We start from the raw sequence: 27,444 nt of genomic DNA on the forward strand, positions 1-27,444 counted from the left end.
TTAGGTTGATCTATAGTGTCTCAATAAGTCAATCGAGTGCCATGATAAACTGCATCATAATTGAGTATACGATAAAAATATCTCCTTTTAATATCTTTTATTAGAAGAGGTGTAACCAATGGCGTTCCAAGATCTCTTTGCTTATTACATTTTATTTTTTAAATTACTCTAAATTATTGCCAATTCTGAATCCAGGAACAATACCATTACTAGTATGTCACTGACGATCGACCCTTCTCATAAAAGCTAGCAGGGTGTTGAAAAAACAAAAATTGTTCCCAAGCCTGCAATAGTTATACTTGTAACATGCATGTCCTATATTACGGGAATCATAACGTGCAATGATTATATGCTTCTTGTCAATCCTCCTCAACTGGAAAAGTTGTATACTGAAGCCTAGAACACCATCAATTACAAAAGTTAAATTCTGCAAATTATTCTAAGAATGCCGATTAAATAGCATCAACAAACAATAAATAGGCAACAAGTACACCAAATAAACTTGTGATAGTAACAGGAATTGCCACCATTGAAAGACAGCAACGAAGTGACAACACTATTATCTTCTTAGCTAAATCCATAAGTTAACAAATACTAGAGCTTCCCCAGAGCTTTTACAAAATTTATGACAGCAGCAATCCTGAAGAATCTGCTCCAGCTTTGATTCTTCAAAATATTGTAAGGGGCCTTTGCTTACGTTAATTTAGATGATTAGAAATTGCCCTATTCTGCATAAGTTGCTTCAAGTAATGATTTGTCCAATCCGTGGATATCCATTATTCTTAACGTGGTGAGCTCCTGCAGCATAATTCACTCTCATTAATATTCTGACCTTAACATGGTTTATTCTTAAATATGGTTAAAAATGGTAAAGTGCAAAGTTGTTTCACTTGTTAGATGGATCCTGAACATGCAAGCTCTCTGATGCATTCCAATAAGATAAAGGAGAAACGTGTTCCCATGGTGATGCTAGAATACAGTTCAATACCTGGCGGTGAAAATTTGTCCGGCGGTAATTCTTTCTGCGCTTTTTCTTAAAGATTATCACTGTGGCACCTAATCCCTACAAACATGTTGAAGAAAAAGATTTAAAATTTGGCAAGATAAGACAATATGCCTTTGAATCTAGCAGTCCTGAGAAAAATATCTCCCATCCTTACTTGCTCTTCAACTAGTGCACAAACAGCTGCAGTTGGAAGCATTGGTCTACCAATAATGGTTTGTGATTGTGTTCCCAGCATCAAAACCTTGTTCAGAAGTATCTGTCAAAAAACAATTGAGATAAGAAATGTATCAAATTCTAAATATGAAAGAAAATAAATAGTAATAACAAACTGCTAAAGTAAAACCTCCAAGCGGCTAGTTTTTATCTGGGGAAAGTGTTTCTATATCTTTTCCTATGTGAATGGATTACACCTATCCAAAGATGAGCTAGCCTGAAGATTGTTTTTTAAACTAAAAGAGGGATAAAAATTTATTCAAACCAAAAGAATTACAAATCAAGGGCATTACACAGCCCTGTCAAGCTCCACTAAGTGATCCAACTTTTGAGACAAATCCAGAGGTAATTGACCCCTACCCACAATGTTCCAATTCTGCATATAATCAGAGCCCCATTTGGCCAAACAATCCGCTACTTTGTTCCATTCTCTAGGAATGTGATTGAAAGTAATAGAATCCAAAGAAGCACACAAATTGAGAATTTGTTTAACAACCAAAGCTAAATGCCAACTAACACCTTCTAAAGTCCGCCTATTCAACAAATTCACCACCACCTAGGAATCAGAGTCACAAATGATCCTTCTCCACCCAAGCTGACAACCACACTCTACAACATAAAAAATGGCAAGAGCCTCCATCAAATTGTTAGTATGAAGACCCTTATAAACAGAAAAGATGATCTGAACAGTCCCAAAACTATCTCGATCAACTCCACCAATACCAACATGACCAGGGTTTCACCGAGAAGAACCATCCGTGTTGAGTTTCAAAACTCCTTGAGGAGGAGGAGACCAATGCCCCTCCCTATTTATATTCTGAAGAGGATGTCTACATCTATTTCTCATGATCTGCCCTTGCTGAGGAGGAAGATGAAGACGATTGCAACAACCAACATCTCGAGGATCCACTGTTTTCAACAAGTCACATTTTGCCAAAACAGTTTCTCCCAAAGAATGAAGAATTTTTCACCACAAGCGGGGAGCCACCAACATCACATCTTGAAAAATCCTACGATTCCTCTCCAACCAGATATTCCAAATAATAAAAGAGGGGCCAAGAGCTCAAGCAATTTGAAGAAATGAGGTTGCAACAAGGGCCTTGCCCCAACGATCAAAAAACTCAGCCAAAGAAGAGACATGCCAATAGGCCTTGTTCTACACACCCCACCAAAAGTGTCAGATCTCCCTAGAGAAAGAACATTGGAAAAAGAGATGGGAAACACTCTCCTCACTATTATGGCACAACACACACATCAAGGGGCCCTGAAACCCACGCTTGCACAAATTGTCCCAAGTAAGACACCAATTTTGAACCACCAATCACATGAATAAGTTACACTCGAGCCACGAAAAATTGTGCCAAACATGTTTCCACCAAGGGACCTCAGTGTCGCCAAACAGCTGCCTACCAAGTTGCCCATATCTTGCAGAAACAGAGTACTTCCCAGACAAATCATTGCCAACCCAAGCCAAAACATCGTGTCCCACCAAGGCATTGCAGTCACGAGAAGCAAGAATCTGAAAAAGCTCTTGCCTATCCACCTTTGACCCTCCTGGTGGCCATTCAAAAGAGTGATTCCATCTAAAACTAACAGCCAACCCACAATTGTGAGTCACCTTATAATGCTCAACTGTGTCCCAGCCTACAGCAGTTATAATATAACAAAGGGACTGGAGGTGAGGATATGAAGAAAGAAGAGAAGAGTGTCCATCCCAAGAATCAAACCAAAAAAGAGCCTGTGAGCCCGAATGACAAATCCAAAAAAGCCCACTCTTAGCCAACTGAGAGCCCACTTTCAAAGTATGCCAGATCATAGAACCCCTTCCATCCAAAGGAAAACGAGGAACATTGAAAGAAATTACACCTAGATGATACTTATGGGTGAGAATACGGGCCCAAAGCTGATGTTGACTGGTACACCAACGCTAATAAAGCTTAGCTGCAAGAGCTTGCCCATTCAAAATAGCAAAACGTAATCCAAGACCGCCCACTTTCTTTGGTCTACACGCAGTTTCCCACTTAACAAGGCTCCACTTAGCAGACGACAAGTTACCACTCCAAAGAGATTGTCGTGAGAGAGCATCAAATTCCTCAAGGAAATGCATAGGGGCTGCCTGAACAAAACACATGTAGGTAGGAAGGGCCTGGATAACAGACTTAAGAAGAGTCACTCTAGCAGTAGTAGATAACCAACGATGAGTCCAATGAGTGACCTTCTTACACAACTTATCAAGCAAAATTTGCCAGGAAGCCCTGGGTTGTCTACCAACAGCAAGAGGAATACCTAGGTAGATAAAGGGAAGAGACCCACTCTAAAACCTCAAAATAGTCATAATCTGCCTTTGAATAGCCGGAGGAGTAATAAAAAAGAAAATAGAAGACTTTTGCTCATTGACCTTCTGACCCAAAGTAGCATTGTAGGTATCTAAAGCTTGCCTAAAGGATTCAGCTTCCCAAAGCCAAGCCATCCCCATAAGAGAAGTGTCATCCACAAACTGGAGATGAGAAAGTTTTGGTAAACCATTGCCCCACTACCAACCATGAAGCAAGCCTTGAGAAACCCAAAACTTAAGAAATCGGCCCAACCCCTCAGCCATAATAATAAGCAGATAAGGAGATAGAGGGTCCCCTTGTCGAAGACCCCTAGTGGCGCCAAAAGGCTCTGAAGGTTCTTCATTCACAATAACCCAAAAAGAAGAAGTAACACAACTCATAGTCCAACTCACCCAATCTAGACAAAAACCAAAGGCTAAAAAAATCTTCTCAAGAAAACTCCACCTAACTTTGCCATAAGCGTTGGCCACGTCCAACTTGATGAACATAGATTTTTCCTTAGAAGTCACCATAGAATGAATGACTTCAGAAGCCACCACCACCCCATCCAGAATTTGTCTACCAGCAACAAAACCCCTTGCTCCTTAGAAATGACAACAGGAAGACAAGTTTTGAGCCTCTCTGCAATCAATTTAGTAATAATCTTGTACACCACATTACAAAGAGCAATAGGTCTAAGGAATTCAAGCTTATCAGCACCTTCCTTTTTAGGAATGAGAACTAGAAAAGTAGAATTCAAGGCTCAAAGCATATGTTTACTATGGAGAGCTTTGCCCTTGTTCATCCTGAACATAACCTCTTCTAATTCAAGCATAGAAATCGAACGAATGAGAGAATCATTCATCACATTGGTGATCAATGAGGGAATGCAAGCAAGGATCAAATTCTCATCATCGTCAACCGCAGGTGAATCTTCAGCAAAAAGAACAAAGTAAAACTGACGAGCTTCTCTAGACAAAGTCAGCAAAGAAGAAATTGAAAGACCCTCAGAATTAACCAAAGAAAAAAAATAACTCTTATTACAACGGGCTTGAACAAAATGATGGAAGAAAGCAGTATTCTTGTTCCCTTCCTGAAGCCAATCAATTCGCAGTATTCTTGTTCCCTTCCTGAAGCCAATCAATTCGAGCCTTTTGTTTCCAAAAAATCTCCTCATGAAGCTCCCACTCCACATTTCTCACAACCTGGGATTCAGCTTTTCCAAGAGCATCCGAAAAACCAAAATCCCAAATTTGGCGAGTAATCACGTCAAGGTGTGCCTAAGCATCCCTTTTCTTGGCCTAAAGGTTGCCGAAACACAACCTATTTCATCGCTTACGGTGATACTTAACATATTGAAGCTTCTTAACAAATGAATACATAGTTTTACCATAAGCACGGCCCCCATCTCTCCACCATTGAGCTATGAGATCATGCAGGGAAGAGTCCCGGAGCCACATAAGCTGAAATTTAAATGGAGGATTCTTTGGAACAGTAAAAGAAGAAGCGGAAAACTTAATTGGCCAATGATCAAAACCCCTCCAGTCAAGAATTTCAAAACAAGTAACTAAGCTACCCCCCACCCAAAAACTAGAGACAATAAATCTATCCAACCGTTCAGAGATTGCATCCGGCCCACTCTGTCTATTATTCCAAGTGAAAATCCCATTCAAACGCTGAACATCAACTAAAGCAAGAGAATCCACATTTACCCGAAAAAAGATCGGAAGTAGGACCAAGCCTAGGCAGCCCCCCTCTTTTCTCCTCCAAACTCCACATAATTGAAATCACCAGCTAAAACCCAAGGAAGATATGGAGCACATGATCGGACATACCTTATATGAGCCCAAAGTTGAATTTTACCACGGATATCAATCGAAGCATAAACATTAGTGACCAAAATAGTCTCACCAGTTTCCAAAGCTTTGGCAACCATGGAGATGGAAGAATGACTAGAAATCCACCCAAGAGGAACAACCTTACACAGGTCAACCTCCAGAGTTTCCCTGGGAACCAATACACTGACACTGACCGGAAAACCAGATACAAGAAGCATACTGAATCATGAAGTCAAGTGAAAGCTTAATCTCCCGAATACAAAAGATGTCTAGAGAATGAACAACGACCAAATCATGAATAGCCTTTTGATAGGAGGTGCTATTCAACCCCCTTACATTCCAAGACAGAATAATCATGGCGGTGATTGGAGGAAGCGAACATCAATGGGCTTAACAGACCCAAATTCCACCAACAGTTCCCCAGCTAACTTGATCTACTCCTAGTCCTTTTTGCCGCTAGCTTTGGAAGAACTATAAAAAAAAACCTTCTTAAGGGATCTTTGCTACAAACCCAAAGCCTGAGAAGGCCCTCTTCCCTTGCCAGAAGCTAAGACCTCCTTAGCCAAATTTGCCAAGACAATATCGTCCTGCAGATCTGTAGAGTCAGCTGGACCTCCCGAACCAAGACCAGGCCCATTATGGGGCTCCCCCTACTACTGCACATCAACTGAACCCATAATAACATTCCACTGCTCCTGCACAACATCCATATTCATACCAATAGCCCCAGAAGAAACATCCACTGGAATCCCTTCCTCCAAGGCTAAAGTGTCCAACACCTCAAATCTATTGAAGCCCTCATCATTCTAGCTATCCCTATAAGATTGCTTATGTCCTCTTCCCTTAGCACGAGGCTTTGCAGGAGTAAAACCATCCTTATCAGGGCCACCATCTTTCACCGGAGCCTTTCCTCTATCCCCGTTATCCCCCTTCAGAGCCGAGGACGAAGGACCCCCAATTGCCCTACTAACCCTAGGACACTGTCGCTGAAGGTGTCCATACTCATGGCAAATGCGACAATGAAAAGGAAGAGATTCATAGTCTAATTGTTGAACCCGTGAGAAAGAGCCTAAACAAATTTCCAAAGAATCCGGCAATGGATGATTTAAATCAATCTCAATACAAATACGAGCAAAAGAAATAACCTTTTTCTCAAGGATCTGTTGAACTATCGCAGCCAGCTTGCCTAGCAGAGTAGCAATCCGTTGCAAGATATCCTCCCTCCAAAACTCCAAAGGAAGTCACGGCAGGCGTACCCAGACAAGAACCCTTGAAGGCAATTCTTCAGCCGAATTGAAACCCGCATGCCAAGGTTTAATGAACAAACCCACGCGATTATAAAAATAGGGTCCTCCCTCAAAAACTTGATTCCGATCAGACATGCAAGAAAAAACAATCAAGAAATAGCTATTCACAGCCAGCATGATATCCATGTCGCCTTCAACCTGCCAAGAACGGCAAATCTAAGCTTCCAACCCTGACAGAGAAAACGAATACCAAGAAATTTACAGATTAGAGCATGTTTGCTCCAATAAGCAACATCTTCCATAACCGATTCGGGCGGAATGACCAAAACCAGACGATCTTGACTTCTCGGTAGACAACCATTCACTTTCTTAAGCTTGGAACTCTCACCCACATAAAATGAGTCTGATGACCTTGCATGCACACCCGAAGAGGATCTATGGGGCGGCACGATACCAGCAACCACTAAGCTACTGGAAATCCGCTGCTCCTCCATACCTACACCAAACGGCCACTAAGATCCGCACACCCTCACAGCAAAATCCCACCACCTCACGGCAAAGAGAACCCACACCGCTACACACCAAAACCCTCACCCCAGGAAAACAAAAAAAAAACACCCCCTAGCAGAAGCACCACAGCAACAAACCCCACCGCCAGATGAAAGAAAGCACACCCTAGACACACAACACACAGCGCAGAAGAAACGTGAGGCTAGGGAAGCCCTAGCCTGCGCAAGAGAACCGGACTGTCGCCATCTACCTAGAATCGATTCATCCAGCCTGAAGATTGTTGAACTTCATACTCAGTAGATGAAAAATATGTGATTTCCCTTATCAAAAAAACAAAATTAGAAAGAACTGACTACAGGAGAATAATGATCTGAATTCAGGAAAACGCTCATCATTCTGAATGACATTTCATGTGTTAAGAGATGATTCTCATTCAATCAGTATAGGAATAAAAGAAAGAATGTATACCTTACTTTTTGTAATACTAATGCATGGCAACATCCTTTTGACACATCCTAAGAGTTGTTTCCTTTTAGATCCATCCGGGAATAAATCAAATAATTCATAACCTGCCTTGTCCAATGCATGACACTATATCTAACCAGAATGGATCATCATCCTTGTGACATACCTTTATCAAATAGAGTTCTTAACCCATAGTTTTGAGTAAATAGTAGATTAATCATACAGCGGGGATCAGTTAAGTTACCTTGCAACTAGATTATAAATATGTGGAGCTGTTAAATCTTCTAACATCCAAGAAACCTCATCAATGGAACTTGAGAAAATTTGCATTGCACCTTACTTAAATGTCCCACATGAAACATAAAGGTAATGTATAGGCATGTGAAAGATTGTGTTTGATCTCACCATACCTTCCTTGGCACCTCGAATCACAAATGTGATGGCATATTCTTGCATTTGGTCTAAATAGAACTCTTTCACTGGTAATGATAAGTAAGGACCAGGCACATAAAATTTTCACCCAAGAGGACCCAAGTAGGGTAACCCATAGTCACCAGATCAGCTTGGCTCTAATGCAACTAATTATAATGATGGGGTCCTAGCTCACCTGAGGTTACATGTACCACAAGCTGGCTGCTCCATAACCTAGGGTTATTATCAGTGATGATAATAACTAAATAATATGAATAAGCACTAGGCATGTAGCAGTATATAGATAATTGGCTTAGCTCAACCAAGATTCTGTTTGATAAAGAACACTTAGTTACTGAGAACATTTTGTATATATTATAAGTTTTCATGAATTCTATATCATGTCTCCTTGCATTTCTGGCCAGACACTCTGACCAAAAAGCCCAAACAGTGGCATTCAAAGAAGTGAACTTCTCAACTGTCATCCAGACTGTTCTTTATATTTGTAACCTGCTTTTGAAATTTGTCCAAAGTATGACTATTAGTAACCTTATATAAAGCACACTCTGACTGTCTTCTTCACATATTGACTTGCTAACAGTGTTGCCATCATTTATAAGGATAACAAATAAAATGAAATTTTACTAATCTCAATAGAATGGCTCCTAGAATTTGTAGAAGGTAAGATTGTCATAACAGCAAAATTAGATTGCAAGAATGACAACTAGTTCAAATTCAGTGGTTATGGATGCAAACAAAAAATTTAAAATTTGATAGAGCATCCCCTTTATCGAAATATACTACGATGCTTAAAAAACTTCCAGGAGGTGGGGGACTCCTTTGGAATTGTAACGAGTGTAAAGCCAACTTTAAGAGCTCGTATTTTTGAGTGAAAAATCACTTTTGTGGCATAAGTGGGAAAGGGATTAGAATATGTGACGGGCTAGATGGGAATGGATTGTCAAACGAAAAATTCATTGCATACAATAGAGAACAACAAGAAGCTGATGGTGTGACTGAAAGAGAAAAACTAAGATCTCATCCTTTAGCAAAGAAAAAATCAACGACTTTTTCCTACAGATTCTCAACCAGTAATGGCTTCCCAACATCCTTTCTTGGAGACATCGTCTATCCAAGCAGAAGATCCCACTCCTTCCTACAAAAGAGGCCCATTGGAAAAGGCATTCAAATGAAGCATATTACAGAGGAAAAAGTTGCACGTTGAATTTATGCTAATGGTCTTCCTTTCAACTTGGTAAGATCACCATATTGGCGGGAAATGGAGGTGGCAATCAATAGTGCACCTTTTGGTTTAAAAAGTCCTCGGTATGCAAAAGTGCGAAACACCTTATTTGCAAAAGAAAAAAAGATTGTAGAGACACCACTCAAACCAATTAGGGATTCTTGGATTGAAATGGGAGTTTCTATTGTTTTTTATGGATGGAAAGATTGCAAAAACCGTCCTTTAATAAATGTTATTGCAGTGTCCCCCAAAGGACAATGTTGTTGAAGGCAGTTAATAGTGAAGGGCAAATTAAAGATCCAAAATTCATTTCTAAGATCTTCATTGAGTCCATAGAGATGGTGGGTCCTAACTATGTTGACCAAATCATTACAGACATGCAAAAAATTGCAGAGCTGCAGGTGCTTTGGTTGAGGAAAGATATGAACATATTTTTGCGAGACCTTGCACCGTACACTCCCTTAACTTGGAGATGCAAGCAACTGGCACTCAAATAGAGAGGGTGAAAGATATATACCAAGAGGATGAGGAGATCCAAATGTTTGTGATAAACCACGGCCACCATATGTCACAAGGCAATTTCAGGACTTTCTCAAGGTTGGAATTGTTGAAGGTAAATTTAATTTAGTTATTTAACTAATTTTTTAATTTTATTTATGCCATGTTTAATATGTATATAATATTTTTTAATGTGTTATTAACATATTTTTTTGCATGATCCTGGGTTGCTACGACCCAATTTGCATCACACACAATCGTTCTGAAACGACTTGTGAAGGTGTGAAAGGCATTGGATGCCATGATTATTAGCAACCTATGGAGTATTTGCGAGCAATCAAATTTAGGGAGGGCCTAGAAGGTCAAGTCATTGATCTTGGATGACAATTGGTGGGCTCGTGTGGAATGTCTTGAATTTAACCAAGCCCATCATGAATATGATCAGGTTTGTTGATACAGATCAGCCATATTTGGGGGAAATCTATGATGGCATGGACTCCATTATAGAAAAAATAAAGGTTATAATAGCACAAATTGAGAATGACCATGAAGAAACATTTTTCCAAAGTGAAAAAAATCAAAAATCGTCGGTAGGACAAGATGAACACACCATTGCACCTCCTTGCATATGCATTATCTCCCAAATACTATAGCTCACAAATACTTGCTTTGCCAAGGAGAACTCCACCATACAGAGATAGTGAAGTTGCTAATGGGTACAAGTGAGCATTCAAAAGACTCTTCTCGGGTGATAGTTGCTTTTGAGTTGCACTTGCAGCTCAATTTCTCTTTTAGCTAGCAGTCTTTAGTAATACTCAAGAAAAATAGTTGAGAAACTTATGATTTTTATGCCAAATCATGCGAGGAGAAATTTAACATGAATGTGGAAAGTGCTCATTTCATAAGCGCAGGCTAGTCAACTTGGTCATGTCATTTCAAAAAATAGATTAGAGATGATTACCTGGAAGTTTAAGGCAATCTTGGAGTGGCCAGCTCCAAACATTACAACTGAGAGACATCTCCATATAATATTGAGCTTTTATCGTATGTTCACTTGGCATTTGAAGAAGTTTACAGCTCCTAAAAATTCCTTAATGAAATCAGATACTTAGAATTGTTTTGAACATTTATAGCTTAGGAATGATTTCAAGTTCTGAAAGGATGTGTAACAAAAATTCCAATTTTGGCTCTTCCAAACTGTAATAAATCATTTGAGGTTGAGTCGATGCATCAAGTGTGGCTGTTGGAGCAATGCTCAGTAGGAAGGGTAGTCCAAAACCTTACCACAGAGAAAAAAATCAATGAATAAAATAAGTGCAACAACTATGCTCAAGTGTTATTTGTAGCAGAATCCCCAGTTTAGGCTCTTCACACTTTTAATAAGTTTTTGAGGTTGTATTACCCATCAATTAGTGTCATACTTGATCGTGAAGGTCATCTTATAGATTGCCGTGGTGAAAAATACAATGAAGCAAAGTATAACACCTATGGGCAAGAGTTATGCAAACATTGAGCCATTGGAGACATAAATTTATGCCATAGGATTGTGTATCGTATAACTAATCACAATCCTTGAAGTATTTACAGACTAGTGATAGGTTTCATGATTTTACCAAATAATTGAATTATATGCAAATCTTTTCTTTAAAGTGGTAGCAGATCCATTGAGCCAACAAAAACATTGTTAATTACTATGACTGATAAGGTAGTTAGTCTTCGACCACTTTATGATAATAATCAATATTTTGGGATAGCTGACAAAAATTGCAAAGAGCCATATATAGGATACAAGAGTACCCGTTTGAATTATATGATCCAGGATGGACTTTCGGTTTGACTGGAAACAGTTGTGTATTCCATATGGTAAAACGAGGGAGGCGCTTATACAAGAAGCACACTTCAAGTCTTGATGCACATTTCAAAAAATAATAAAAGCTTAATAAGCTATGTTCCAAGGCTTTTTAGGGACAGCAGGACATGTTTTGGGGATTGCAGTCCGGGAGACCATTTTTGGGGGATGGCAGGGGACAGCAGTAAATAGGGAAACTCAAATACAAGTTTAACTATACATGACATCAAAATTGAAGTTTAGGCATTCAAATAACGTATCAAATTTGATATTAAAATTAATCAAAGAGTCCGAAAGAAGTTGAGATAGCTGATAGCAGTATAGTGGAAATAAAAATATACAATAGAAATTTCTAATTTCATTGTTCAACCTCAAATTTTTCAATAGACAATAGCAGTATGAAAAAAATAGTATTTAAACCTTTAATTTAGTCCTGTATAAGTCATTGTTCTGAATTGTAATCCTTGTGAGCACACTTGTGGAGAGAATCCATTATGGCTTTCTTGTTCTGATTATATAGAAAATAATACTATGAGTTATTATTGCAGTGGAAATGCAGATATCTCAACACTGAATTCATACATGAGACCGGCTTAAATTGTATTCATAATTAGTAAATGCACAAATATCTCAGGAACCCCTAATATGTTAGCCAGCATTGATGAAATTCTCAGAAAACAAAAACTATAGTTGGATATTAAACTATGATCATCCTGCACTAATTTTTTCAAAACATTGCAAAAAGAAATTTGCTGTTGGGGACACCTGGTCGTCCTGAGGCAGTCAAGGGACATCTTGGACAATTCCATTTGTCTCGTGGACAGCCAAATGTCCCAGCATTTCAGGGTTTTAAATGGTATCCCATGGACATTACAGAAAACTTGTGCAAACTGCGGATGGCCACTGCTGTCCCAAATTCCTCAAAATGCTGCACAGGCAGCAATACAGGTTTGAGAAGGGCAGATGCATCCCATGTAACAAAATTAAAAAGTACCAGCGCTGCTATTGTCCAAGTACAGCAAGAAGGGGACCAAGTATGTCATCAGCTGCCATACTTCTCAACAAGGGTAAACAAAGGAAATGTAGGCAGGCACCAGCTATTGCCAGCCCTTGAAAAGCCTTAGCAATACATCAGTTTGGATTTTGTGTAGGGTCTACCTTGGGCTCAAAGAGGAAACAATAATGTTTTCTTGTGGCTGAGTAATTTTCTAAAATGGATCATTATATTGCTTGAAATTAGCATCGGGATGCATCGCTCCAATTGCTATTATAAGAAATGGCAGAGCCAAATGGATTGCTACTTTGTCTCACTTTAATAGGAAATGCAAAATTTGTGAGCCATGGTTGGCAAACTCTAGGCAAAATGTTGGGCATTAGACTTCAGAATAGTTGTGCATATCCTTAATTGGGTGAGCAAATTGGCTTTTTGTCATGCTGTCTGCTGAGGGACTGGAAATGGTGATGGGATTTGGAATTACGTCAACAACCACATCAATGACTTGTATATTATTAACCATTCAAATTGTATTTGGGTTTTATCCTAAAATAGTTTCTATGGATTTTATTCTAAAAGAGTTTCTGAATTAAAACCTTTAACAGCATAAGAGAACAAAGCTCACAATTCCGCAGATGATAGAATTCTTTAAACAGGATGAAATTAATATTGAACAGTGTAAAAGATTACAAGGGCAGGGCAGCTTGGGAAAAAGGAGAAAAGCAGTGCCAAATTGGAGTGTTGGTATTGATGTACTGCCCTAAAGACTGATTTTACAAAGGCGAACATAACAAATTAAAAATAAAGTTTAGCCCTTGCCAAATGTTAAGAAACAAGGTAACAATTCCATAGTGTAGGGACTCGGACTCGCCAATAACTTTTTTTTACTTGAACCTGGACTCAATGGGAAAATACAGCCAAAATTCTGCCATTAAAAAAATATATTATATGAAAAGAAAATGTTTTTAATGGTTTCTTTTTAAATTTCGAGTTGATTTTCTGTTTTCTTCACAAACTTGGCCAGGTCTCCTACTCTTGGCTGCAGACTCACCAAGCCTAACTCAGACTTGGATCTAGAGGTCCTCGCTGACTCTCAACACACTGAATAATTATCATATCTTAAAGCTTCTGCCTGAATTGCATATATCACCCACAGCTTAAAAACTTAGTGAATTCTCGCCAAACTTATGAGCAAGTTTGCAGGCAGGGTAGCTCACAAAAGAACATGAGCCGAGTCCAAAAAACTTTTGAGTTTTTCATAAGTTCAAGTGAATTTCAGCTGTATTTCACAAGTTTTCTGCAGATCCAACTAGCATAAAGGAAAAAAAATCATAGGTCCACGATTAAAACCTGATTTTTTGTGGTTTTTGTCATTTTCATCTTCGGTAATTAGGAACTAGGCAGCATGAATTGATTGCCACGTGATTAAAAGGATTTATCAACAGTTGATTAAAACTTAAAAGCAATAAAATTATGAAGAATGGCATTCACCATGAAGGAAGATCCCAGTAGCCTTGATGGACTTAAATTAGGCCTCATTGCAGTTGCTCCACCCCTCAACCCTGGGAATGAGCCTGGAGTGCTGTCCATGGACACAGTGAGGGGCGCTGCTGCCCCCAGAGCCACCTGGCTCTGATTTTAAAAGCAAAACATGAAAACTGCTTGGGGCTATGCCAGAAGAAAAAGCAGGGTTTTTTCCCTGTATTTGGCTCGAGATAACAAAAACAGCTTTGTTTCCCTGCTTTTCTGAATTTTTCTGTAGCTTTTGGTCTCCCAAGTAATTGGATTCGATATTTTATGCATACTTTAAGTTTACCAAGTCAAACCCAATTCTGAGTAATGCTGCTATGATCAAAATAGACTTCTGTAATCTCTAAATGAATGTTTTATGCGTCTGATGCATTATTTAAGTTTATTTTGTGTATTTAGCTTTTTTTTATTTGCAGTCTCTCAAGTATGAGTCAAAATTTTGGGCTGCCAAGTATTTGCTGAGTATGAGTTTTTGACTGTGATCTCATCCATCTTCCATGTTAACTTATTTTATGATAACAAAATAAAAAGCTTTGGTAAAACTATGGCAGTTCACCAACATAACAACTTCAAAATGCGATACAGGATAGCCAAATAAATCCTTTTGAAGAAATTTTAGAAAATAAAATGACTGCACTACCTTTTCAGCATAGATATAACAAACTGTGCTCAGTCAAATGAAGGAACAAAAGAACTGGAGGGATTTGCAGCTAACCTGCCTGAAGAATTTTGTCACCAAAATATGCTGTGTCGAAAATTGAACCACGTAGACCATGATTTTCAGACTAGTGGGTTTAACAAAGGAGGTTGAGCATGCAATACTCACAAATTTTTTGTAGCTTTCATTACAGGTAGATCTGTGACTAATATTAGCAACATTAGAAGTCATAGGCATGGAATGGTAGAAATAGCACCTCTCTGAAAACCTACAAACTAGTTGCTAATTTAGGCACTTTAATGTAATTAAATATATTACCAAGAAGTGGAGGCTGCAGGCAGAACAGAAGGATAATATCTTCTTATAGAAACAACTTAGAAAAGGCATCATCTGCTTAAAAGATGAATATAAAATAATTAGCAGAGATACGATTCAGTAGCTTTTTCAATAGAATGAAAGTGAAATTTCAGATACACTGTCTCATGTGTGGATGTGAGTTGCACTGCTGATTTATTTTGCTGTTTGCAATATGCTTTAAAGTTTCATTAATCCCATCACTGTGTTATAGTTTTGTTGATCCACTCCTCAGACCATGGCATAGGTTTGAATCCTGTCGCTGCAACAAGGTACCCCCATATACAGGATGTACTCGAGGCATATCAAATATTGAGTATACTATTGACAATAGTCTCTATATTTGGAGTATTTCAAGATAGGTAAACCATTCAAGGATAAATATAGAGATAAGCAAAATACAAGTGTACCTTATACCTTCTGGTTAACATCCGCATACTTCAACTTCTCGACAACAATACGATCCCCACTAGACACCTTGAATTGATGGGCACCAACCTGTCATAATAAAAACCACTTCAAAAAAATTGCTTGGAACCAGTGCAGAAAGTTTTTTAAAACTAATCTAGATCCTCATCATTCATTAATTTTAGTATAAATGATAATATAAATATAACAATATTCCACAGTTCAGCATCATTAAATAATACTTTTTCATGACTAACTGCATTCGGTATTTAATACACAAGCCATTTCTTATCCTTTATGAGAGGTAATTCACAATACCCTATCTCCCGTCATAATATGCATAAGACAATTTTCTAGAGTTCAGCATTATTTAATGTAATGTAATCAATGGCTTCCACAAGCATTTTTAATTAGAATTTTTTATTTATCTGTTTTGGATGGGGGTGGCAGGCAAAGGGGAGGATTTGCCAAATGTTTGTTTTAATCTATGCTCCCCCAAGTTTCCAAGACAGGGATGATAGGGGACAGCAGGATGTGTTTCCGGTACAAGGGGACGGTATTGAAATAATATTGTAATATTGATATAATGGTCATCTTAGTCATTTAGTTAGTATTTAGAAACTTCCTTTTGTCTTTCGTCTTTAGTTAGTTTCAGGAAGTTTCCTTTATGCCTTTTTTGTTTCTATTTTCGATCGTTTCCATGATGAAAAGAGCCTCTTGTAATCTCTACATAAGGAGCTTTCGTCTCCTTTTGTAATTATCAAATAATCAATTATCAATTCATGGTATTAAAATGGGTTAAGTATTTTTGATGAATTTTAAAAAAGAAAAATTGTGAATATTTACCTGGAATTTATTTCCAAAAGTTTTTACCTGAAAATTTTTTTCCAGAAGTTTTGACAAATTTTTAAATAAAATCGTGGTTTTTTCTTGCACAAAAAAATTTCAAAAGGGTTTTTTGATCGAATCAAGGGATTTATTGAAGATTTCCAAAGGCATTTCCTGAAGGGTTTTTGGTAGTCTTTCTGTTTGTGGTTTCTTTCTCTGCCAGAGGGTTTTCTATTTTTTTTCCACAAAAAATCATTAAGGTTGTTGTTGTCTTTTGGGTTTTCTAAACTTTTTTTCCACAAAAAAATCATGGAAGGGTTTTGCATGATTTTTTCCATAAAAATCAAGGAGGGTTTTGTGTGATTTCAACATCATATCAAGGGTTTGATGATTTTTTCTACAAATCGTGGTTTCTTGCAGCTTGTTTTTTGTCACACCTAGGGTTTCTAGGGCAAATGGTGTTCTTCTACAAAAGTTTTTCATGGGTTTTTTACAAAATCATGGGTGTTGCTTCTTTTGACGATTTTTGGCAAAATTGTGTTCTTTCAAACCTATGAAGATTTTGAGCAGCCGATATCAATTTCCGTTTATCTAAATAGTGGGATGGATACCTTTGTTACCCAACATCATGTTGGAAGGATTGTAGTAAACTTGGTCATATCCAAAAGTTCTATAGAACTAGGGAAGGTTTCAATAGCAGACTCATGTCACAAATTGTTTTGAGGAGAAGGGAGCAACCTTCTATGCATTCTTGGCCAAATGACCTGCAGATTATATCACATCTTCTATAGGGTATTTAGTAGGATGACCATTGAGGGTATTAAAATAATATTGTAATATTGATATAATGGTCATCTTAGTCATTTAGTTAGTATTTAGAAACTTCCTTTTATGTCTTTTGTCTTTATTTAGTTTAAGGAAGTTTCCTTACTGTCTTTCGTGTTTCTATTTTCGATCATTTCCATTATGGAAAGATCCTCTTGCAATTTCTATATAAGGACCTTTTGTCCCTTTTGTAATTATCAAATAATCAATTATCATTCAACAATAAGGGATGATAGGAAACTGCTATTTAAAAATAAGGAAATTTGTAAAATATAGATAAATTTCAAATATTCATATGATAGCATTGATATAGCATTCTTCATAGACATTATATAACCTTTGTGAGCATGGGTAATTGAATAGGAATTATGATGTTCTTTTTAGTTTATATATACATATATGCGCATGAGTTAATAAAGACACTATATACTCAAGTGAGGGATTTAGTATTAAAGTTTTCCTAAAGCCTTTAAGACTGCATGTTTTTGTTGTCAAACTCATTAACAAAGAGGAATGGTTAAGTAAAAAGATAACTAATTATGTTCTAGTTTGACCTTAGATGGGATAATTCTATGAGTTGCCTGTGCAAAAACATTTTGGCGTTATGAAGAAGGCATTTCCTACCAACTAGGACTCATATAGCATGCCAACTTTGTCTGGGGCAGTCCTTGTACACTAAACAAGTTCTCAAATGTATGAAACAAGATAATCTTTGGTTGTGATTATGATTTTGAGGATGCAAAGATTTACAATTGGGGATATACAATTTGTAGATTTTGTGATTATGATTCATCATTGGTCTATTACTTGGGTAGATTTATAGTTTGATGGGGCTTGGGTGCAATGCCCCCAATGGGGTCGAGGAAGAGCATCCTTGCAGGTCCCAGATTAACACTTTGAAACCACATAGACCTGTATGGAAAACACCATTTTCATTTTTTTTAATAAATCCTAGGGACATGTCATAAACCAAACAAGCATTCAATGGTTGTAAGTTCTTTTGAAACATGATTGAAATTGTCCTTAAGTATGTTAGGGGACAGCTAGCCGTCCCTGGGACAAATGGGGGACGTCTGAACATCCGCTAGCCATCTTGGGGATGGCTAGATGTCCCTAACGTACCCTAAAAAAAAATTTGAAGTCCTTGGGACATATCTGAAATTTAGCACAGAAAGGGGACGGGAGGGAACGTTTCCTAGGCATCCCCGAGTCCCTAAAACATTCCATATAGGGGACGTGGGTAAGAAGACAATGGAGGGTAGAAAGTAAACGAAGAATTTATTAAAAAAAAAATTTTGCCATGGTTTCCTCACATTAGGATTTCCGTGTATATCTTGTGTTCTATTTGTGATGCATGACAGTTAGATCTTATGTGAATGAATATGCAATAGATATGTTTATGAGATTAAATTATATGCTTATGATATAAAGTTCGCGTTATATGGAACCCTTTGACAAATTCTGTTTTGTAGTGAATCCCTTAATTAGGAACCTGCTGAAGATCTTAGTAAATACTAAAGACGCTTGGATTTCCAACACATGTACATTGAAATTGCAATTTGTGTGGAAGCCTTTGGCAAATTCTATTTTGTAGTGAATCCCTTAATTAGAAACATGCTGAAGATCTTAATTGATAATACAAGACAGCCCAGTCAAAATTTGATTAACATTGGTGTATCTACTTTTATTCATTTGATGAATATTGATGGAACCTGGTACTCATTTTTAAGATGATAAATGGCAACAGGTTTTATTGTCTTTGATAACAGCAATGCCAAATAATCCCAGAATTCGCTCAGATTATTTACAACTAGAAAAATAAAGGAATTGAAACTTTTAAATAGCTAAAATTGTAGCTAGCCAAATGAAAACGTGCAATTGGATGATCTGGGGCTTCCAAAGTGGGGCCACAACCCAAGAGACAGACTAAAATGTTAAAAGTTGGGCTATCTAGCGCATCTGATCTGCTGAGCATATCACATCAACGATGGGTCGAGATGCAAAATGCAGGTGGATTCAACTGAAGAAGTCGCCATTGGCAGATAAGGCAAAGGTCACCCACAGCCGAAATTTTACCAGTTAAAAAAAAAGGCCAAACGAAAAATATAAAATACCTGAACGACGGCATATATGGGAAGTTTGGGCTTCCTAGGGAATTCGCCGGTCTTAGCCGGGCCAATAATACTGTATCCTATTTCGTCGGCATCAGTGATTTCTCTTGCACTGAGACTTTCCCTGTAAACCCTAGAGTTCAAGTCAGGCTCGATATTTTTAGCCTTCTTCACACCTTTGCTTGCCCTATTTTCGGTGCCTTGTGAGTTGCCCACCTCATCTTTCGAAGCTGAATCAGCGTTCTGATCGGCGGCGCCCTCTGATGAAGTGGCAAGATAACGCCTGAACAGACTCGTAATTCCATTTGCTGGGGGATGTAAATGAAAATGCCCATACGTGCATTGCGCTTGGAGAGGAAGATAAGAATGTTTTGTGTGTGTTACAGTGCCGAGTATGGAACCTGGGTTGGCGCGTGGAGCAGCAGCAGGTCGCGAAATCGAATAGGTTCGTTGTGCTAGCGCACGAATAAGCTTTCCAGTAGCCATGGAGAAATGCTCAGATTGTCTGGCTTAATAACCTTATGAGGAAAACAAAGGTTTTAAAGCGTCACAGGGTTTAAAGCGTCACAAAATGAAAAAAAAAATGTTAGTCACATGAATGAAATTAGGGAGGTCCCATGCAAGGGATAGCTTTTTTATTTATTTATTTATTTATTTATTATTAAGTGGGGAGAAGAGACTCGACTTACATTTTAAAAGAATGTTTGATCACATCATCTAAGATGGCTTGCATTGGGGTGAATTAGGGGAAGAGCAGTGGTAGTTGTTATAGTTCTAATAAGTGTTCACTTCTTGCTCATCCAACCTTTCCAATTACTAGCATTAAAGAGTTTAAAAATCGATAATTAAAAGGACATTAATAAATTTTACATGTACAAATAGTCGCCCAGTTTTTAGCATTTTTGGATCATAATTGGCTCATTTGTGCATGACTATTGGGGCATTTGTGCATGACTATTAGACCATTTGTGCATAAGTATTGGAAATTTTAAGTGCACTGTTATTGGGGCATCTTTAAGTAGGTATCAGGTGACACTTTGAAATGTGTATTTTTTTACCATTGTGCGCATAACAAATCTCGCAGCATGCATCGTGACTACCCTGAAGCCAAAAGAATAGCTATAAGAATTTAAGTCACATATGGAGACAACAAAAAAAATCATTGAAATCTGATGTACTATTTAGGATATGTTGGTGTGCGGAGTTAGCTATAACAACTACTGGCACACTTCCCCTAGTGTCTTATTTCTCTATATAGATATGGGAAAAGTAATAATCCTCCTAATTATCATACTATTATAGTTAATTTTCTATTAGGAAAAATTTTGGGGAGCATTATAAAACATAGAACTGGTGATTGGACAAAAAAAAGAGAAAAAAAGAGTAGAAGTATGGGTAAGTTTTAGAGTGAGACACTCCATTATTAATCAATGCATCACCCTTAGGCACCTGATTGAAAAAATATGGGACACTCAAGAAGATGAAGCTTTATGTTGCTTTGTTAATTTTTAAGAAGTTTTTGACACATTGTCTAGGGACAAACTTTGGAATAAAATTGATAAAGTTGGAATTCTATATGAGTCTAATGTGGCAATCCATAGGCCTTATAGGGGTGGCTCATCTTGTCTTAAGCAATGATGCAAGGTAATTTTTTAGTGAAGCTCCAAGTCATTGGGTTGCCCCTATTGATTCCCCTTTGTTTAAAAAAAAGCCAATTCACAGGCTTTATGACTAGGTCAATACTAAATCAAAATAAGAGATGGAATACACATAATGCTTTGGCAACAACATTTACATCAAACAAGGCTACCCTCTATCCCTCACTTTCTTTGGATTATAAATTGATAAAATCGAAGAGTGGTTAAACAAAGATGTTGAGTATGTGTCTAACTTTTTTGATACATGGGGAAGTTACTTTTATATGTCAACAAACGTATAATAATTGCAAAAATGGCTCATTGTTTCAAAGAGAATTTGAGGGCCTTAGAAATCTTCTACTAAAAAATCAAGATGCAAGTGAACACTAGTAAAACTGAAGGACTATTCATTCATTAAGAAGAGGGAAAAAGACAAGTTTAATTTATTTTATCAGGAAACCCACTTGAAATTATGGAAGAATACAAATAACTTGGGATCGATTTCTACATCACACACAATTGAAAGACTTGTATGGGAAAAGGATACAATGGGGATGGAAAGCTTCAAATTGACTACAAAATAGATTGCTAGATTATGGAACTAGAAAACGAAGAAAATCCTTTTCATCTTGCTTGTCACATCAATAGTCCTTTGTGGATGTGAAGTACGAGGGAAATAGTATGTCAAATCACAAATCAAGGCAATTAGAAAGAATTCAAAAGAATTTAATCATAAGCAGACTCAAAGTTAAAAAAATTAATTTCATATGGAATTATATTGTCCAAAGCGGGTGGTTTTCTCTAGAGGCATTGGTGATGAATTGGATATTAATTTATCTAAAAAAGATTCAAATTATGGGTGTTGGTGTGAATAGTTGTGTTTCTTATCCATTTTCCCTCTTTGTAGTGTGAACTTGAGGTACACTATCTAACTAGATGCTAGTTATGACCTTTTCTCACATGTTGACATGTTAAGTTAACTTAATTGACTAGGAATCTTTCTAGTAGTCTCTTCTAGACATGTGATCTTATCCTCTAGTTGTCACATGACATAGGATTAAAACACTTGTCATCATCTTAGTTAGTCCTATCTCTCAACCTTGTCTATATAAACAAGGCCTCATATTTACATTTTATTGTACTGCATAGATTGCATATGCACATCATTGATCATATTGATCTAATATAGTTTGCATCCATTTTTGCAAATTTATGCTCTTTATTTTCTCTCTCGTGGAAGGTTATTTTGGTTTTTGTAGGCAATCCTAGCAACTTCAGTTCTTGAGTGAATCTAACATGGTATCAAAGTTACAATTCATATGGACCAATTAATACTCAAAACTAGGACCTTTCATTTACTATTGAAGTGCTCTACCAACTAAGTTATTAGCCCCTATTTGGCTAGCCCATTGTCAATTTGGGTGTGGCTTATTTACAACACCCCCTTGAGAAACATTATTCTAATACCTTAGCCTCATTTTGATACAACATGTTGAGCTATAACACCCAAATCAATAATGGGTTGCCCAAAGAGGGGTCAATGGCTCAGTCGTAAAGCACTCTAGTAGAAAATGGAAGGTCCTAGGTTTGAGTCCTTGCTTTTCCATATGAGTTATAGCTCTAATATCATGTTAAAGTCGCTCAAGGACTCAAGTTCCTAGGATCACCTACAAAACCAAAATAACATTATATAAGAGAGAAAATCAAGAGAATAAATTTACAATAATAGATATCAAATATATTAGATTGAAATATGATCAATGATGTGCATATGTAATCTATGCAATGCAATGAAATGTACATATGATACCTTATTTATATAGACAAGGTTGAGAGATAGGATTAACTAGGATGATGAAAAATGTATCAATCTTATGTATGACAACAAGGGAATAAGATCATACGTCTACAAGAGACTTCTAGACAAATTCCTAATTCACTAAGCAAACTTAATATGTCAACATGTGTAAAAATGTCATAACTAGCAACTGGTTAGATATCGTACCTTGTTCACACTACAAAGAGAGAAAATGGATAGAAAACAATGTGGTTTTGAAGGGGCATTTTTAGCACCATGGGAAGGCATAATTCATACACCATTGGTTTTATTTATTCCTAAGGGGGAACTTAACATTGTTTGACAATCATGGATCATCTTCTACATTGATTTTTAAGCATCTACGATTGGTATAGACCCAACACTGGGGGGGGGGGGGGGGGACTTTTTCCTCATGTGGGGTTTTTTCCTTCTTATTTTTCATTCAGATTATTTTGTTTTCATCTCTTTTGGGGAGGTTTTTGGGGTTTCCTCCTTTTCTCCATTTGTGAGAGATTGCATTTGTACATGGCTATCTAACATGGCCTAGTAATTGGGATCCATATTTAAAGAATTTGCATTTCTTCATAATTCTCACTAAGTTTCACTTAATAGGGGATGTTTCTATGAACAAGGGTGTTTCTTATCCAATTTTCCCCTCTGTAGTGTGAACAAGGTACATTAATTAACTAGTTCCTAGTTAGGACCTTTTTCAGACATGTTAAGCTTACTTAATGAGTTAAGAATTTTTCTATATGTCTCTTGTAGAAATGTGATCTTATCCCCCATCTGTCACATGACATATGATTAAGACACTTGTCATCATCTAGGTAGTTAGTCTTAGCTCTCAACCTTGTATATATAAACAAGGTCTCAAGTGTGCATTTCATTGTACTACATAGATTGCATGCGTACGTCATTAATCATAAAAATCTAATATATTTTGAACTCATTATTGCAAAATTATACCCTTTCTTTTCTCTCTTGTAGAAGGTAATTTTTTATTTTGTAGGTGATCCTAGGATCTTGAGTCCTTAAGTGACACTAACAATGAATTATCATCACTAGCCTAAAACAATTATCGGAGAGGAACTAAGTTGAAGGAAGAAGACATGAATGGAAAAAATAATAAATGGATAAGTAAATAGGACATTGAATTGTAAGATCGTTCAAGCACCAATGAGGAAATTAAAAAATAAGTGGTAGAAAAATCCAAGACTGTCATGTGGACAAAGCAAATTGGCTAAAAGAAAGCATATTGTGTCAAAGAATTTAACTCAGCATGGGGACACAATGAAAAGGCATGCATGAGAGTTACTATTAAGAAAGAAAAGTTATGTATTTCTTAGTTAAGGACTAGATTAGATCATCTTAAATGTAAGACTAGTGGAAGGAATATACATTATAGGAAGAAAAGGAAACATGAACATGCCTATTCTAGACCAAAGTGGTGTTAGAAATAAAATATAACTTTGTCATAAAGTGCACATCCTACAATGATATCCATATCTAGTATGAAAATAACCCAACCACCTTATTTGAAGAACAAAGTCTTAGCAAAACTCAAACTATTTTATCAAGATCCATTGTATAAGATTTAACATTGAAGAGTGGGTGAAAATGCCTTCAGGTTGTGTTTCTTGGTCTCTTACACTACTTGGTCTTGTGGATGTCATTAAAATATTTTATTAATTCATTAGTGGTCATTATTCAAATGTTTGAGGAGTTTTTTGTAGAGCTAGTGGTCTCATATTTTTTTATTTTGTTAATTTAGAATAGTTGTTAAATGAAAAGAGAATTTATTTGTATTAATAAAAACAAAATAAAAAGACTTTTGTTTGGAGAGAAATGGCAAAGAGGAAGGAATCAATTGTGTGCAACCATATATGCAACAAACCAAGTGGTTCATTATATGGAAAAAAACTTATTTTTTTCTATAAAAAAAAAATCAATACTAAAGTCATTGAATGCATTAAAGCATAAGGTAGAAGGGTAAAAAATCTATACTATAACAAATTCTTCTTCATTTGTGTTTCTTTGATAAAATAAGAGCATCAACACATTTCACTATTAAAAATATCATTCCATTAAATAGTAAGAGAACATATCTTTTTATAAAGAATTACATCTTTCCAAGATTATAACATTATAACAATTTACCAGTGTCATATCATTGATGTCAAGTACATTGTGTTTGGTGTGATCAAGGTATTTTACCTAATTAGTTCACTAGTAAGTCAAATTCACATGTTAAGTTTACCTATGTTCTAGGAATCCTTCTAGAAGTCTTAGGTGTCATGCGATCTTATCATTTGTTATCTTGGCATTTAATTATTGTGTCCTAGGACATTTAATAATTGTTAAGTTAGTTGTCTCGTTGTATAGTATTAAGCCACATATTATGACCTTGTCTAGTCCTATCTCTCAATTTTGCCTATATAAGTAAGGCAATGCATGTGATGTACTGGTATCTAATGTCAATATAATCTATTATGCACATAATAATTCATTATTTTGATCTTGTTGCTCTCTCGTGGAAGGCATCTTTTTGGTTTTCTACTAAAAATAGTAATAAAATTCTATGAGAAAACAAAAGTAGTGTCTTTAATAAACTAAGTTTTCTACATCTCAACTACAAGAGGGAGAGCATCAATCAAGTGTTTTACCTCCAAGCATAGACTAGTAGTGCCCCACACACCTTCCATTTGGAAGTGGCCCTGCCCTTCACAAGAGTAACAACTCCAGAGGAACTCCAAGATCACCATGTTAGTTGAGAACTACTATGGTATACTATATATAAACATTTTTTCATACAACTCTAGAAATATTCTAGCTATTTACAACATCTCTAATTGATATGTAAATTTTAACATTGAAAACTAAAAATGCAAGCAATGATATTGCATTACTTTGGCCAAATTTTTAAAATAGTAAATAGATACTCATCTCAAAGATAACATCTTCCATATGTTCACATGCATCTTTCTCAAACTAGTTATCAACAACTAGGTTTCACATGTAGTTCACATACAATTATGATTAAGCATAATTCACTTTCACACTAATAAAAATTCTAGATCTCTTTTGTATTTACAATAAAAGTACAATGTTACCATTTTTCTCAAAATTAGTTCTCCTTGAAACTATATTAAATGAATATATTCTTATATTGCCATGCTTAATTATATTTACTCATATAGAAAGAACATATTTTCATAAGCAATTTCTCATATATAATTACTCATTCATATTGAGTGGGTATATATGTATCTTCTTCTTGAGGATGGAAATAAAAATATTACTCATATTAGTATATATGTATTTATAAAAAAGATGTACATATATACTCGTATGAGTACTAAAAAAATTGTTGTGGCACATAGTTCTTATATAAAATCTAAATTAGACCTAAAAAATCGATTCATTCAACAAGAATCAAAACTAGGTATGCACTTGTCATATAAACTTATAGAGAATAAAGATTGAATTTCACAGCGTATATTAAGAGAGAACATATTTTTAAGTTCATATTTCTAAATAATGTTCTTTGTTTGAGAATTGCAATAGCATTTACAATGGAAATATTTCAACAATTAAATGTAGAGTAATGACCAAACGATTAATAAATATTTTTTAGAACGAAAACATTAAATTTCGAGCTATACATCCCTTATACATGTCTTTGAATATTCTAAAATTAACCTTCTTGGTCCTATGGGATGACAACAACACTAGTCATATTGTTACAAAGGTCAAACATGAAACTTCACACAAACATAGCAATGATATATCCAAACTCTTATATGGCACAATAAAAGCTAGTCCATTTAAAAATTAGACTATTAGCACACAAACACGTGATCAATAGGCTCTTGAAGATGAAATTGTTAGAGTAACTAAGTAATCACCTTAATAATTAATTAATTATCAATTAATTACTCAGTTATCCTATTATTTTATTACACTTAACATACACTTAGGAGTGTTTTTGTATCACTAGATTGAGATAATTATAAGTCATGTTGTTGCAATGCATAATACGAGGACACTTGTCATGATCTAACTTAATCCTCACCCAAGATTTCATTCAATACTTTATATTTTTCCTTTATAAGCATTCATTGTACATTGTAGTCATTTATTCAAGTCAACCAATACAAGTATCAAACATTTTTTTTGGGATCAATCTCTCTCGTTTCATAACACATAATCATGGCTTTTTGTCTTTAGATTTGATAGACATTTTGATTGCAGGTGATTCTTTGGAGCTCAAGAGTTCACTATCAACTACATCATGGTATCAAAGCACTAGATTTGTAGCTTCATATCCAAATTCAAAGAGATTCAATCTTGAGGAAAAAATTATCTCATCTTGGAGAAAAATGAGAATCACCATTGGATTCAAAATAGCCAAAAAACTAAAAAACTTAATTCATGGGGCTCATAAAGGAGGAGGCAATATTTGTTAGGCCAAAAGACACCATCAAGAATTCATAATGTCCATACTTGGCCTAAAAATCTATTTTTAGAACATTCTCTTACTTTATTCTCCACTGGTGATATCTCAACCTTAAATCTATTTTAGAGAAGATAATTGTTCCTTTCACCTAATCAAATAAGTCATCAAATTGAGGTAGGAGATACGTATTTTGAATGGTCACATTGTTCAACATCCAGTAATCTATGCA

General features: G+C 36.3%; 1 protein-coding gene across 2 annotated transcripts; it reads right to left on the minus strand.

The window, feature by feature from the left end:
• Positions 1 to 215: 215 nt before the first annotated feature.
• LOC131074806 (large ribosomal subunit protein bL21m) lies at positions 216 to 19,881 on the minus strand. 2 transcript variants are annotated; one of them, XM_058011489.2, is made up of 6 exons: positions 19,307 to 19,881; positions 15,549 to 15,629; positions 1,161 to 1,262; positions 989 to 1,063; positions 698 to 798; positions 216 to 396 (listed from the first exon to the last, which is right to left on the minus strand). In XM_058011489.2, exons 1-5 carry the CDS (start codon positions 19,787 to 19,789, stop codon positions 724 to 726), a joined length of 816 nt encoding a protein of 271 aa, XP_057867472.1. In that variant the 5' UTR covers positions 19,790 to 19,881; the 3' UTR covers positions 216 to 396; positions 698 to 723. The 2 variants fall into 2 exon arrangements, with proteins under 2 accessions (XP_057867472.1, XP_057867471.1); XM_058011488.2 differs by having other exon boundaries at positions 216 to 798; positions 19,307 to 19,880.
• Positions 19,882 to 27,444: the final 7,563 nt, after the last annotated feature.

This window comes from Cryptomeria japonica, chromosome 6 (genome assembly GCF_030272615.1).
Source record: "Cryptomeria japonica chromosome 6, Sugi_1.0, whole genome shotgun sequence".
NCBI lineage: Eukaryota > Viridiplantae > Streptophyta > Pinopsida > Cupressales > Cupressaceae > Cryptomeria > Cryptomeria japonica.